The sequence below is a fragment of the Myotis nattereri genome, assembly GCF_964212035.1.
Source record: "Myotis nattereri genome assembly, chromosome: 14".
NCBI lineage: Eukaryota > Metazoa > Chordata > Mammalia > Chiroptera > Vespertilionidae > Myotis > Myotis nattereri.
In genome coordinates this window covers 28,793,764-28,810,343 of record NC_138089.1, presented here as the reverse complement: position 1 = coordinate 28,810,343, position 16,580 = coordinate 28,793,764, and the positions used below count along the sequence as shown (strand labels likewise).

General features: G+C 47.1%; 1 protein-coding gene across 1 annotated transcript in view; it reads left to right on the top strand.

The window, feature by feature from the left end:
* The window catches only part of FGD5 (FYVE, RhoGEF and PH domain containing 5), a 114,720-nt gene that overhangs the window by 50,332 nt on the left and 47,808 nt on the right, over positions 1-16,580 (top strand). Inside the window, exons 4-5 of the mRNA XM_081105673.1 lie at positions 13,251-13,309; positions 13,422-13,452. Of these exons, the coding sequence (XP_080961799.1) occupies positions 13,251-13,309; positions 13,422-13,452 (90 nt within the window). The remainder of the gene's footprint in view (positions 1-13,250; positions 13,310-13,421; positions 13,453-16,580) is intronic.

The window sequence follows — 16,580 nt, the reverse complement described above, 5'->3', positions numbered from 1 at the left end:
TCCCCCTGCTGAGGGACCTTTACAGTGTTTTTCATGTGCTTGCTTCACCAACAGCATTGCAGTGCACTACTCATACACCTCCTTAGATGCATGTGCAAGATTTCCTCCAGGGTAGATCCCAGAAGGGAATCAGTGGGTCAGAGAGCAGTCCTTGTACCTGCCGCTAAGCTGACCCCTAAGAGGCTGTTCCAGAGCACTTCCTGGCTCTTCCAGAGAACTCAGTGTGGAAGAGCTCCCAAGTTTCCAGGCCTCAGGGCAAGCGTGAAGGGAGATTTCCAGAGTGAGCAATCTTTCCCGGCTCCTTTTTTGCTGTAGACACTTGGTGGGGTGGGAGTTGGGGAGGAGGAGCATTTATTCCTTAGTCTTTGTCTCCCATGGTGTCTGAAAATTCTATTTGTCCAAAAGGTAAAGACCTCTCCTCTCTGTGCCTCATCACATCATTGGGAAAATGGGACCCAGATTTCCATCTCCAATCACCTTCCAGGACAGGCCTAGAGAAGGTGTGAGTGATCAATAGAATTGCTCCCCACCCCTCCCCCTGCCTCAGGAGTCAGGTTGGGGGAACGGAGGGGTGAGTCTCACCCTTCCTACAGTTTGATATGGTTTATGTAAAAATAAAGGGCGGTGAGCCCCACCTTCCTAGATGTTTTGGGGTGACCAAGTCAGGATGGGAGAGGTTGTTGGAGCAGGATAGGAAGCTGAACCCAGCTAGTCCACCCACATGGGACCTCTTTCTCTCTCCCACTCCTAGACATACAAAGGGTGTGGGTTGAAGGAAGGAGGGGGCAAAAAGGAAAAATGAGAAGGACTTAAAAATAGATCTAGCTGTGAAAGGAGACATTCAAAGGCTGGCTGGCCTGTTGCTCCTCCCTGACAGTGAGCCCAGTTCTCAGACTAATGGGTACTTTTCAAGCTAAATACCAGCTCCCCCGAGACCAGCCCAGGGGTTGGCGGCCCCTCCCTAGCCCGAGACCCCTCGTCACTGAGTTTCCCTGACAGGTCCACCCCTGAACCCAGGCAGAAGTTAGTGGCCTGCCTCTGGAGCAGACTCTCCTGCCATCACGCCCTCCGTGGCTCCCCATTTATGCAAGTCTTCTCCTCCCTGGCTGCACCCGAGGTTGTCAGCCTAGCCCAGGCCTCCTTGCAGACCTCACACCCCTAGGCCTTGTACCTTTGGCCTCACCCTGACCATCTGCCTAAGTTAAAGGGTCCCCAGGAGACCTGGTTATTTCCAGGGGCCAGTCTCCAGCCTGGGTTAAGTGTCCCCATGGCTTTCTCCATGCCACAGGCCTCGGAACCCACCTGTGAGGTCCTGCACATTGGCCCCGCTGCAAAGGCTACTTCCCCTGGTCCCCGGGAGGCCGTTCTAGACTTGCATAAGCTTCCTCAGGCTGCAGCCTGCTCTCCTTCCCAGACAACAGCCTTGTCCCCTTCCCAACATGAATTCCCTCCCATCTGCAACTCTTCTCTCTGTATCCTCACTCGGTTTCTCCCTGTCCCTCCTCTTCAACAGAAATTTATTTATTTACTAAGTATTCACTGAGCACCTAATATGTGCCAGGCACCCTTCTATGGGCTCAGCATACAGCAGCCACAAGTCAGACTAGGCACCTCCCTGTCCTGGTGGCATTTACATTTTAAACAAGAGGAACGGTCAGCCAGAAACTCCTGAGGTGGCACAGGTGGTGAAGGTGGTGAAGGTGCTGTAACCAGACAAACAAAACACATCTTGATGGTGGAGGACAGAGCACCAGGGGTGAGGATGGGGGGGGGGCGAGGGGAGAGTTAGGGAGGTTAGAGTAGGCCTTTCCCCCCATTTAAAAAATTATGTTAAAATACACATAATGTAAAATCCACCAGCATAACCATTTTTAAGTGCATAGTTCGGTGGCATTAAGTACATTCGCACTTGTGCTACTGTCAGCACCATCTGTCTCCAGAACTTTTTCATCTTCCCAAACTGAAACTCCGTGCCCAATCAACATTAACACCTCATTCCTCACCCCACCCCCACCCAGTCCCTGCCGATCGCCCTTCTACTTTCTGTCTCACTACTCTAGGGACCTCATACAAGTGGAATAATACAGTATTTGTCCTTTGTGATTGACTTATTTCACTTTCCATAGTGTCCTCAAGGTTCATCTATAGCAGTGGTTCTCAACCTCTGGCCCTTTAAATACAGTTCCTCATGTTGTGACCCAACCATAAAATTATTTTCGTTGCTACTTCATAACTGTAATGTTGCTACTGTTATGAATTATAATGTAAATATCTGATATGCAGGATGGTCTTAGGCGACCCCTGTGAAAGAGTCGTTCGACCGCCAAAGGGGTCGCGACCCACAGGTTGAGAACCGCTGATCTATAGTATAGCATATGTCAGAATTTTTTTCCTTTTTAAAAAAATTTAAAAATATATATTTTTATTGATTTTAGAGATGAAGAGAGAGATAGAAACATCAATGATGAGAGAGAATCACTGATCAGCTGCCTCCTGGACACCCCACACTGGGGATCAAGCCCACAACCCAGGCATGTGCCCTGACCAGGAATCAAACTTTGACCTCCTGGTTCATAGGTCGACACTCAACCACTGAGACACACCGGCTGGGCAGAATTTTTTTTCCTTTTTAAGGCTGAATAATATTGCACTGTATGTATAGACAACATTTTGCTTATCCATTTATAGGTTGAGGGACACTTGAATTGCTTCCCCATCTTGGCTATTGTGAATAATGCTGCTATGAACATGCGTATACAGATACCTGTTTGAGACCTGGCTTTCGGTTCTTTTGGATATAGATCCAGAAGTGTAATTGCTAGATCATATGGTAATTCTATGTTTAATTTTTTTTTTTGATTTTTTACAGAGAGGAAGGGAGAGGGATAGAGAGTTAGAAACATCGATGAGAGAGAAACATCGATCAGCTGCCTCCTGCACACCCCCTACTGGGGATGTGCCCGCAACCAAGGTACATGCCCTTGACCGGAATTGAACCTGGGACCCTTGAGTCCTCAGGCTGACGCTCTATCCACTGAGCAAAACCGATTAGGGCAATGTTTAATTTTTTTGAGGGGCCACCAGACCGATTTCCATAGCAGCTGCACTCCCACCAGCAATGCATGAGGACTCTGATTTCTAAGGGAATGCCTTCTTGATGAAGAGGAAACCTCTGAGCAGGGAGCTGAATAGTGTGAGGGAGAAAGCAATCGGAAGATCTAGGAACAGAATGTTAGAACAGCTGTGCAAAGGTGGGCTGGTGGGAATGGCCTTCTTGAGCAAGAAGACTTGGCCAGTGTGGCTGGAGCAAAGAAGAAGGAGGTGGGTGGAAGAAATTCTGTAGGACTTCCCTCAGCCCACAAACATATTCAAACCTTCCCCATGCTTCTCCACTTCATTGTTGTCATTTGTTCCGTATGACCTCCCCTGACCTCCACAAACCAGGCCCTCTCCACACTGTCCACCTCAGACCCCCGTCTTACTCAGCTCAATGGCCTTCCCTCTTCCTTTGGCTTCTCAGACTCTATCCTCTCCTGGTTCTCTCCCTACGCCGTCACATGAGACATTTATTTTCCAAGGCCTGAGCTCTGGCCCTGCCTCTCATTTTGTGTCCATTGCTCAGTCAGCCCGTTCCAGGGCAGTGGCCAGCCCTACTTAGATGGCATTCCCAGAGGTGACTCTCTGGCCTGACCCTGCTGTGCAGCCCCACACTCTAGCTTCCAGCTACCCTATTAAGCCCTTCTCGGGAGCCCTGCAGACACTTCGAACTCCACACATCCCAACCTGAACTCGTTATCTTCCCACCCCACCTCCGACCTGCTTCTCCTCTTTGTTTCCTCTTCTGGTTGTTGGCACCAACCATTTCATCTTCTGTTGCCCTGTGTTAATCATGGATCAAATGAAATTCAACAAATGTGTAGACCTTTTGCAGATATCATGAAGGATATAAAAATGAGTTCTATCTGTTCTTTTTTTTTTTTTTTTTTAGGTCTGTCTGTTCTTCAAACTCACCCCAGGGCCTTTGCACTTGCAGTTTTCTCTACTTGAAACACTATTCCTGCCTTTTACACAGTTGGCTATAGATCTTAAGTTAATGTCACCTCCTTAAGAGGGCCTACCCTGCTCACCTGCTGTGTCTGGCAATGGGATTTCTGTTTATTTTCTTCTTCATGCTTACCTCAAACTGTGATTGTATTCTTTATTTTTCTGCAAATTACTTGCCTCTCCCTGTCAGAATAGCTCCCTGGAGGACAGGGACCTTGCCCAACTTATTCACAGTTGTGTCCTTACTGCCTGGCACATAAAATAGTATTCCGTGAATAGCTTAGAATAAACTAATAAAGAAATGAATACATTAGACTTAGCTCCTGCATTTAAGTAAGGAAAACAAACTTAAATGCAAGACAGTTTAATAAAATGAAAACACTTATTTGGTTCTGTGTGGTTTACTTGGCATAGTGAGGGGCCAAGCTGCGCTCCAGCCCTGCTTCTCACCAGCTGCCCAGTAACCATGCAGAGAGTGCAATGTTCAGTACAGTCACACAAAGAGATACTTCAAGGCAGCATGAGTGGAGGAGGATGAGGGAGGCAAACTCTCAGAACACAAGGAATAGGAAAGGATAGGGGCTCAAAGGTTCGGGAGGTATCCATGTACCCACATGTCTCACACAACTTGTTCCAGGTCTTGGAGGGCTTGGGAGCTGTCAGGAGCCAAAGGGCCGGATATGGGGACAGTGAGAATGCCCTGGCACTGAGAGAGCTTGTTCTGTGGCTGATTTTCCTCTCTGCCACAGTGCCCCTCCACCCACTTGTTTATGATTTGGGCCCCAAGGTCATACTCAACCTTGCTTTCTCCTTCCTGACTTCGTGGCAGTCACTGTGTACACCTAGTATATAACCCTGGTGCTGAAAGTTCGCCATGCAAGCCCCACACTGGCCTTTTCCTGTTGTCCAACAGTCCGAGCTTGCCATTCACAATCACAGTCACTTGGAGATTCTGGAAGGTGAGAGAGCTAATATGGGCATTTGCAGATCACTTTGTTTTATTTTGTCTTTTGTTGTGGTAAGAACACTTAACATGAGAGCTACCTTCTTCCATTGATGGATAAGTGGATAAATAAAATGTGGTGTATACATATAGTAGAGTATTATTTAGCCTTTGAAAGGAAGAGAATCTTGTCACATGGATGAACCTGGAGGACATTATGTTAAGTGAAGTAAGGCAGTCACAGAAGGACAAATGCTGCATGATTCCACCAGTATGAAGAACCTAAAACAGTCAAATTTATAGGAGCAGAGAGCAGAATGGTGTTTGCCAGGCACTAGGGGAGAGGGAAATTGGGGGTGGCTAGTCAATGGGTAAAAAGTCTCAGTTATGCCGGAGATTGCTTTGACTTACAGGAAGGAAAACTAAAGCTCATAGAGAGGCCATCACTTTGCTCAGGGTTATTTGGCAGGTCAGAGGCAGTCAGGAGTAGAAATCAGGCTTCCTGTTGCCTCATTCAGGGCGTGCCAAGACAACTTGATGCTTCTAGTAATGTATTGCACATTGCAGACAGAATCAAAGATTCTGTCCAAAATTAGAAGTTTTCTTAAAGTATCCAGGCCAAACCCAGACTCACACTAGCCAATAACCAGAATAAGGCAGGTGTCCACATGAATTAGAAGCTGACCCCTTGGTCCAGGGGATGGGCCTCTCTTTGGTCCCACTTCTTCCCCCTTTGTCCTAGCACGCATTGCCTCATCTTCTCCATCCGCATCCCTTCTCTGCCCCTGTGGGAGCACAAGTAACAGCTAGGATAAAAAATGAGCCATCTTTCTCTGAGCTCCTCTCTCTGAATTTTCTAGCCTTTGAAGGCTGTGCTGGAAATCCCCATCTGAGTTCCAAGGGGGAAGGACCATGGCCCTGACAGTGGTGCCCAGAGGCACGTTGGAGACAGTGTTCTCCTGGAGTCAGGCTTCCTAGCACTCTTCCTTTTCCAGGTGTGACTTCAGAATCCTCCAATGCGCCCTTCAATGGGACCCTCAAAACAATGAAGACTCGTTAAGAATATTTCCCCAAGGCTTGAAACAGCCTCTTCCCTCTCTCTAGAGATGATTCTTTTTTCTTTTTTTTTGATGGACTGCAGAGCAGAGGAGGCTGACAGATAGGGAACATGGGGTGCCTGCCTTGTCTTAGTGGGTGACCTAGAGACACTTACTGAGTCTGGAGGGGATTCTGGGCATAGGAACTTGCATGTGCCAAAACGGCCCGGAGGTAGGAAAAAGTAGGCTGATCTTAGGAATAAAATAGGGTTCCCTGGGGCATGAGGAGCGCAGGAGAAGTGCTGGAAGGGTCTTCAGGTTAAGTACAGCGAAGGGCAGGACTTATTTGTCCCTCAGTGTCCTCATCTGTAAAATGGAGATAATAATGGTAGTGCCTGCCTCATAGGGTGTTGGGAGGATTCAGATCATACGTACAAAAAATTTAGAGCCACACTTAGCACATACTAAGTGTTCAATAAATGCGAGCTGTTACATTATTAAGTAGGAATTACTATTATTATCCCTGTTCTATAGATGGGATTCAGAGAAGAGAAACAACTTGTCCAAGGGCATAGGTAGAGGAAGGGGTAGAGCCCAGGATTTGGAACCAGATTTTCTGGCCCCAGAGCACAGGCTCTCAGCATAATGCTAGATGACAAGTTCTTCCTGTCATCTAGTGCTGAGGTGCTACAGGAGCCACTTGGGGCTGCAGGAGAAGGCAGAAGGTGTCTGCCATGGCAGAGGATGGATTAGAGTGGGTCGATGCCTGGAGCTCTTGATGAGCTAAGCAACATGTTCAGCAGAGGATGTAGGGATGCTAGGTAGCTGAGGTCCAAGATAGGGACTGAGGAGCTCATCACTTTAGAGGCAGAACAGTTCTGAGTGGGAACAAGCCCAGGGTGGATTGAGTGGATGTAGATATCTGAGAAGGAAGTCTTACGGCAGAGGTTCTCAACCTGTGGGTCGCGACTCCTTTGGGGGTTGAACGACCCTTTCACAGGGGTCGCCTAAGACCATCAGAAAACACATCTATAATTACATATTGTTTTCGTGATTAGTCACTATGCTTTAATTATGTTCAATTTGTAACAATGAAATTGGTGGTCACCACAACATGAGGAACTGTATTAAAGGGTCGCGGCATTAGGAAGGTTGAGCACCCCTGTCTTACGGAGACAAGAGGCTGAGGGTTACAGCATGGAGATTAGAGTTCCCAGGTGACCGTAGGTGGAGAGAAGAGCTGCAACTGGAAAGGGAAGCTGAGCAAGACCAAGACGTCAGGATGTGGGGCTTGGCCAGGACCCAGCAGAGATGAGGTTGAAAAGAGAGGTGGCTGTTTAAACATAGAGCAGGTGTGAACTCAAGAGCCTGCCAGCAGGGAGAGTGGTGACAAGCGAGGAGCTTTGAAGGTGCGCCCGCCTCTTCTGCAGGATGGGACATCAAGAAGTAAGACCACGTGGCCCCTGGTGTGCGTGGGGCCATCCTGAGGGCCAGGCCAGAAAGCCTGGGGTTCTTGACCTGCTTCTCCCAATGATTATTGTTAATATGGTAGTGACAGTGATACCTCGTTTTTCCATTGCTCTTCACTGAGAGAGAACAACTTTTCCATCCCTGATTCTATATGATTGTTACAACCTCTTTACCTGTAGCTCTTAAAACCTTTTGGTCTCAGAACTCTTAAAAATGATTGAGGACCTCAAATAGTTTTTGTTTCTATGAGTTATATCTATTAATGTTTACCACATGAGAAAGTCACACTATCTTTTAATACATTTTAAAATAACAATAATAACCCATTGTATGTTAACACAAATAGCATTTTTAATGAAAAATAACTGTTTTTTTAAAAAAGTAGTGAGAATGCCATTAGTTTTGCTTTTTTTTTTTTTCCATATATCATTAATGTCTGGTTTAATAGAAAACAGCTGGATTCTCCTAGTTGCTTCTGCATTCAGACTGTTGGAACTGTTGTTTTGGTCACCCTTCATGAAAACCCAGGCTCACACAGATATGTAGCTGGAAAAGGGAGGCAGAACCCCAGAGGTTCTGGGACCACACTTGGCGAACTGCTGTTCTAGAAGGAGGCTAAGTACCCCCATTTTAAGGCTGGACAGTGAAGCACAGGGGCCAGGACTCCCAACTGTTTTTGTGACCCACTGTTTAACCTCAAAGATCCCTAAAGGAGGGCTGTCCCTCCCAACCTGACCTGGTCCCAGAATAGTCAGCAGTGACCTGGCTGGTTTGCATGGGGCCTGAGGAGGAAGTGCAGGACTGGGCAGCCCTAGAGAACAGAGGTGATAAGCTGCTTCAGCCTCCGACAGAGGGGCCAGCAGCCACCTGATGTAACACCCACAGCGTCCGCCTGAGAAAGGCGATAGCCCTGGCGCCCCAGGCCCCGTGCTCCTGGGAGGAACCCTGTTCCCAGAAGTCTGTCCCTGGACACTGCCGTCAACCTCAAAAGTTCATTTCCTGGTTAAATAAACATCTATATTAAATGGCCCGGTTGGACAACGCCCATAAGCAGCTTCTGAGGAGAGCCTGGAGCACATGGCCTCCCTCTTGTCTGGCTGTTGAAGACACATCCATCATTGGCAGACTCACTAAAGCGGGACGGCTGGTACGTCCCACCCGGAGTCTGCCTGTCTGGCAGAGGGCTGCAAGGGACGTGCAGAGTGGCCAGTGCCCCGACCCTACCAGAAGTCCAGCCCACAGCTTTGAGACTGTAACAATGGTAATGACGACAACACCAAAAGTGTGGGCGGGTTGACCACTTCCATCCATCATCTTATGGAGGGTGGGACTATTGACCCCCATCTTCCAGAAGAAGAAACTGAGGCATCTGAGAGGGGTTTGCCTTTGATCGCAGAGCTGCCCATGGCCTGGCCGAGATGTTGATCCGGGTGCCCTGATTTTTGGTATAGTTCTTTCCTACATACGCAGTAGGCACTGCTTTGAGGGTAAGAATCAGAAGAGCTGAGGCCCAGAGACTCGCCCAGGCCACTCCTGGAGTGTAAGTCTCCTGCTGCTGGCTCTTCAGGGCAGCTAAAGATAGGTACTTCCCAATTTGAAAAACCCACCATCATCTATAATGAACAGAGATGCCATTCACTGAGTGCTTACTATGTGCCAGGCACGTTGTTTAGTGCTGGGATGTTGGAGCCACACTCTCTCGATTTGAATCTTGGATCTGCCACTTATTAGCAGTGATTTTGGGCAAAGGGTATGATTTACTTGTGCCTTAGTTTCCTCATCTGTAAAATGGTGATAATAAGTACCTACCTCATAGGTTTTTAGGAAGATTCAGTGAGATAATATGTGTAAAGGCATGCACGCACGAACGCATGCACAATCCCACATCCAATTGAGTACACACACTTCCAGCAGCACACATGGAGACCACAGCTAGACACACTGCTGCACCGCTGCACTGTCCTCCATGAATACATCCATCACCTAAATCTACCGCATTTACCAAGCACCTACTATATGCTGGGCACGGGGCCCACAACAAGGACTAGCCCCTGAACCCCCTTCTCCAATCACTAACACTGTTCAGGTTGTGATGCCATCACCATTTCTTAAGTCCCAATGAAGCCCCTATCCCTTTCCTTAAAAAAATATAAGAAAGAAAAGGAGATAATATGTGTAAAAAGGTTAGAGCTTAGTACATACTAAGTGTTCAATAAATGCTAGCTATTGTATTATTAAATAGGTTATTACTATTATCATCATCATCCATGTTTTACAAATGGAACTCAGAGAAGAGAAATAACTTTTGTCCAAGGGCATAGGTACAAGAAGAGGTGGAGCCCAGAATTTGAATCAGGCCTTCTCAGCATCATGCTGGATGACAAATGAGAATTGAATCACAGGCCCCTGGAAAATTGGAGGTTGGAGGTCATCTTGACTCTTGTCCTCATTTCGTAGGGGAAGAACCTGAGCTTCGGATCTCTTGACTCCCGTCCTTCCTCTGCAGAGTAACTCCCTTTATGGAAGCTTGACCACAGGGTTTTCTTAGCTGTTGAGGCCTGTCCTGGCAGAATGCATGTTCCATGGAGAGGGTTTTGTTTACAAATCCTTTTCACACGTGGGACTCTGAAGGAGCCCCCGCATTGGGACGAGTGAGCCACTCTTGTCCACAGAGCCCCGTGCTAGCCCTGCAGAAGCCGAAGGCAGACGGTGAGTCATAGTTCGGCGCCAGTGGGAGGGCGGGAGGCCAGGTGAGGCTGGAGGCTTCTGCAGGCCTCACAAGTTTCCCTCCTGCTCCGTGGATGCCGTGACAGCTGCAATGAGATGCAGGCGGGAGATTAACTAGTGGTTCCAGGGTCTGGACTGTTAGGGTGGCTTCAGAGGGACTGAGTCTCCAGAAAACACTAAGAATCTATTAGAGACGGATTAGCTAGGGTGGGAACTCATTTATTGAGCACCTATTACGTGTTGGGCAGTGTATCTAATTTTATCAGTTTGTTCAAACATTTATTGAATTTTGTGTGTAAGGATAATATTAAGGAGTGTGCCTGCTATAAAGAAAAGTACAGTGTCCTGGCTGGTGTGGCTCAGTTGGTTGGGCATGGTCCCTTGCACCAAAAGGTTGCCAGTTCAATTCCAGGCCAGGTTATATGCCCAGGTTGCCAGCTTAATCCATGATGGGGAGGTGGGGTGCAGGAGGCAGCCAATTGATGTTTTGCTCTCACATCATTGTTTCTCTCTCTCTCTCTCCCTCTCCCTTCCTCTTTCTTTAAAAATTAATTTTAAAAATCTTTTTAAAAGAAAGACAAATATAGCAAGATAAAGGGTTAGGGTAGTGGTTCTCAACAGGGGGTGAGGTTTTGCCCCCAGAGGACATTTGGCAATGCCTAGAGACATTTTTGATTGTAATAAATGAAGTTGGGGGCTGCTACTCTCATCAAGCGGGTAGAAGCCATGGATGCTGTTAACAGTCCTACAATACATAGGATAGTCCTGCAACTGAAGTTGCTGGCCCAAAATGTCAGTAAAGCCCAGGTTGAGAAACCCTAGGTTTGGAGAATGTGTGTTCTTCAGGTCAGGTGGCCACAGATGGCCACACTAAGGATGGGATGTGACTTTTGAGCAGAAACCTGAAAAAGTCAGAAAATAAGAATGAGAAGATCTGGAGAAGAACATCACAAGCATAGAGAGCAGTGAGTGCAAAGGCCCTGCATCAGGAACACATAATCAAAAAGACCAGAGTGTGAGGTCAGGTTGATTATTTTCCCCGTATTTCAGATGAAAAAATCTAAAGCTCAGGGGTAATGGTTTGCCAAAGGTCACCCAATTAAACAGTGCTGGGCCAGGATTTGAACTTGGATGTGCTTGATTCCAGAGCCCATTTGCTTTCCACTGCCTCAGCTGCTACTGTCAGATGATAGATTTTTAGGTAGATATTTATGTATAGATAGATTTATAGATCTATAGATGAATTTATATATATATATATATATATATATATATATATATATACACACACACACACACACACACATATGTTTATAAATATATATATATACTAGAGACTCGATGCAGGAAAATTCATGCAAGAGTAGGTCTTCCTTCCCCCAGCTGCTGGCACTGGCTTCCCTCTGCCACCCGGGACCCAAACTGGCTTCCCTCGGGCCTCCCACAAGCACCTGGGATCAGGCTGGCTTCCCTCCAGCCCCAGCTTCGTCAGGAAGGACGTCCGGAATGACATCCGGAAGATGTCCGGTCTAATTAGCATATTACCCTTTTATTATTATAGACACACACACACACACACACATATATAGATATATATATATATAGAGAGAGAGAGAGAGAGAGAGAGAGACTCATTTAATCCTTACAGTATACATGTGTGTTAGATAACATTCTATTATTGCACCCATTTTACAGATAGGAAAATTGGGCATAGAGAGGTTAAATGATTTGTTCCATTTGTGAAAAAGGCAGAGGCAGGATTTGAACCCAAACTGCCTAGTTTCTGAGTTCATGCTCATAACTGCCACACTGTAAAGTAGTTGCTCTCTCAGCAGGTAGTGAGTTTTTAGAGTAGATTGTTCACTTGACTAGTAACTCCTCAAGTTTGGTAACACATAGGAAGTGAATTTAAAGGTCATTTTGTTCACACATGAGGAAACAGAACTGACCTCAGAAAGTTACTTGTGCAGGGTTGCACAAGGAGGTGGTGGTAGAACTGGAACCAGAATCCAGGCATCCCTCCTGAGTGCCCTCTGCTCCACCACGGGCCACTTTGCACTCCCCACCCCCACCCCAGCCATACCTGCACATTCCCAGCATCCACCATCTGTTCTGTCAGGCTGCCCATAGAGTCTTTGTTCTCTGGATCCCAGCCACCAGCCATGTCTGATATGTGGCAGGTTTGGAGCTACAGAGGAGGGGCCTGCTTGTGACAGAATGCCCAGGCATCTGCCTCGGCCGCTGCCCGTCCTTCCTTACGGTGCAAAAGTTGGGGCTCAGATAGGTTATGTGACTTGCCTTCTGAGGTCAGCCAAGACCATTAATGCTTCCAAAGTAGATCATTCTCTCACTTATTCATTCTTTCAGTCAAAAGAAGGAATCTGTGGTATGCCAGGCACCGCTCATGCAGAGGTGAAATTGATGGTCCCTGCCCTCCAGGGGAGACATAATTGGTGTCCATTTGCAGTCTCCTTGTAGTTTAGCGTCTGATTCTGCACTGCTTCGTATTGCACTGCCCGGAAAGGATAGCTAACCCAACCAGTTCAGGGAGGGTATCAGGAAAGTCTCCTTGGAAGAGGTGATAGATGCCGTGGCTAAGTCTGAAAGGATAACTGGGAGTTAGCCAGGCAGGGAAGGGGACAGGGACACTGAGGGGACAGCATCTGTAAAAACAAAGGTAGGAGAGAGCTCCCTATGCACAGAGAATTACAGGTTATTCAAGATCACAGCCGTGTTAGTGGCCACTTATTGGCACTTACTATGTATCAGACACTGTGCTGAGCATTAGCTCAACAACCTTCTGAGTTAGATGCTGTTTATGTCCACATCTACAGATGAAGAAACCGAGCTGCAGGAAGGGTGAAGGTCACACAGGTAATGAGCGCCAGAGAATGAACTGAGAAGTTCTTGGAATTTGCCCTCGGCAGCATGGAGGTCCTTCTGTGAACCCGATGCTTGTGGATCCAAGATCTCCGTCTGGCTGCCCCCATTGGTGCTGCCCCTCCTGACAGTTCTGTTTCCTCCCACAGGTGGAAGGACAGTCCAGAGCCCATGTCATCGCACAGGAGCTGCTGTCTTCAGAAAAAGCGTGAGTCCCCAAGCAGCTGCCTGTGGCCTTGAGCTTGTTAACACAGCATCACCCCTCCCTGGCTTACACAGGATGGGAATTAATGCAAACTCCACCTCCTTTCCCTCCACAGATACGTGGAGATGCTCCAGCACTTACATCTGGTGAGTTAATCATTCTAATTGCCAAAACAAATTGCCCTTTTACAAGGCGGTGATATAAGAAAAGCAGTGAGGAGGCAGAGGTGATTTCCATGAACAGAGGCTTGGCAGTAGGCATGTGTTCTCAGAGGCTTTTCAGGGAAGCCTGTCTCCTAACCCACATGCTTCATGGTGGATGGTGCCATGCTTTCTGTGGACATGCCTCTCTGCCGGGTGGGGGCTGCTTGGGGGACGTGGTGCGATTTCTGGAAGGATAGCTTCCGCTTGTTGAGGAAGGCAGAAGGAGGACAGCTGTAGTTTTGAGTATTGCTGTGTGTGTGTCTGTGTGTAAGTGTGTATGTGTGCATGTATATATGTGTGTGTGTGTGTGCGTTATATATTTTGGTCCATATAGAGAAGGTGATGTGTTTGCATAGTGACAGAGCAGTTGGGGTATCATGAGGCTTTCCTAAGTTATCTCAACATTGGGGCAATTATGCCTGACTTGGTGGTAAAGGAATCCTCTGGACTCTCAAAGGAAAGGAGGCCAGACTTGGGGACTGCCCAGATATCAGACACCTCTACCCTTCACAACCCACAATATTGCCTGGAAAGTTTCCCTTTGCCGTCTGATTCAGTTCAACAGATATTTTTTTTTCTTTTAATTAAATCTTTATTGTTCAGATTATTACATTTGTTCCTCTTTTTTCCCCCCATAACTCCCCTCCTCCCAGTTCCCACCCCACCCTCCGCCCTCACTCCCCACCCACTGTCCTCATCCATAGGTGCACGATTTTTGTCCAGTCTCTTCCTGCATCTCCCACACCCCTTTCCCCCCCAAGAATAGTCAGTCCATTCCCTTTCTATGTCCCTGATTCTATTATAATCAACAGTTCATTCTGTTCATCAGATTATTTATTCACTTGATTCTTAGATTCACTTGTTGATAGATGCATATTTGTTGTTCATAATTTGTATCTTTACCTTTTTCTTCCTCTTACTCTTCTTAAAGGATACCTTTCAGCATTTCATATAATCCTGGTTTGGTGGTGATGAACTCCTTTAGCTTTTCCTTATCTCAACAGATATTTTTGAACGCTTGCTCATGACAAGAGTGGGGAAATGGAAAGACAGATCAGACAGGGCCCTTACCCAGGAGCAATCTGGCCAGTGAAGGAATCAGATTAGTGAATCAATATTATTCGGAGCACAAGGGGAGTGACTGACAACCTGGGGAAATCTAGGCAGGCTTCCCTGAGGAGGTGATATTAGAGGAAAGGAAATAGGGGTACAGCAAAAATATGGAAATTGAAAGGATGTGGTGGGCTCAGCTACCCCAGGCTTGTGACAGCTCCTTAGTACTCTGGGCTTTTAAGTCATTTGCAGTCTCCTTGTAGTTTAGCATCTGATTCTGCCCTGCTTGGTATTGTTTGCCATGTCTTTCCAAGAATGTCAGAGCTGGGGATGTCCACCCTGAACATTTTGTCGGTGTTGATTTGGAGGTTCAGAGGGAGTGACTTGCCAGGGTCACACAGCAACTGAGCCAGTCATTCTGATTCTCAGTACACTGTCGTCACGTGGTAATCCTGAATTCCCAACTGCCTTTGGATTTCCTCGGGGTAGGGACTTCTCTGGAAGAAGCAAAGCACCAAGCCAAATCTCTTGCCGAATGCAGTTGAGGTCCCTGTCAGTGATACTGCCTTGGGGTCGCATTGCCATGTAAGCAGGGGCCCCCAGGTCTCGAGGAGGAGACAGAGCATTGCTCTGGTCTGCCATCTCAGCCCCTCATTTTTGCCCTCAGGAAGAGTGCCTTGTGTGCATTATTCAAACCCAAAGCCCTCGTGTATGAGATGTAACAGTACGCTCCTCCCACCTTTACATCTAAAAGATCTATTTAGCAAGGGCAGCAACGATCACTCATGTTTTTTGCTTCTCTCTCACTTGCTTCTGAGCTGGCAGCATGTCAGAGAGGGGCTAGGCTTTTTTGTTTTATGACTTTGTTAAGAGGTTTTTAACTGGGAAACTTCCATCTGTGTTTGCACTGCTTCCTGCCAGTTGGAAAGCTGCTGAAGTTGCTGGTAATTCATAATAACCTGAGGAGAGAAAAAAAAGAGCCCATAAAAATCACAACTCATAAGCTAGTTGCGGGAAATTGAGGTCTGGAGTTACATGTATGATGTCAGTGCTTATGGGGATAGAAATGGCAGAAATGCCACAACGTGACTCCAAGTCCTAGTCTGGGACCCTAGTCAGAAGGAGACTCTTAGACTTTGGGGCGTTTCACACCACTCCCCAGCCTGGATCTATTGCTGATTGCTAAGTCGGTAGGTTCTCTTTCAGAGCTTCTCCTTAGAGACGTGATGTTGTTGAAATCCCAAGGCTGCCCAGTGATGAGGAGGGGCGACCACACCTTCTAAACCTCCCCAGCTAGCAAAGTCCTTGACTCCATAGGCTGTTGTTGAGAGGGGATGAGGGTGGCCCCTGGTCTTCTGAGTTTGGGATTCAGCTCTGTGCTTATTAAGTAGTACTAGTAGATAGAGCTAACTCGGAGATTACTAAACATTCTGGTCATCCAAAATTGAATTGTAATGGTCAAGATCCTGTTTTGTAGAGCCTATTAATTAAGAGTGGGTTTTACATGTTTTAAATGTTTGTGGGGGGAAAAAGGCAAAGAAGACGGAATGCATGACTGAGACCATCTGTGGATCACAAAGCCTAAAGTATTTATCTGTCCCTTTACAGAAAAAGTTTGCTAACTCTGGTTTAAAGACTCACTTTATCCTTCCAAGAACCTAGTCAAAAACACATTCATCCTCCTGTCCATCTGCCTTCATTCACCTAGCCAGCCTTTTGCCCGCTCATCTGTCCTTTCATCTAGCCATGCAGCCATTACCATCCTCAGTTCATCCACTACTAATATGTGCATCCATCCGTCTAACCATCCACCCTTCTACTCATCCAGTCATTCAACTCTCCATCCATCCAGCTTACTCATTCCTTCTGAATGGAGCAACACAGGATGGACCATAGGCAGTGAGGTAGGTCTTGGAGCCCCAAAGATGAAAAAGGCCCCGAACCTGCTCTTGAGTAGTCGCTCACGTGGGGAGGAGAACGACATAAGTCTGCAGGAGCGTAAGGGAGGGAGAGACTTA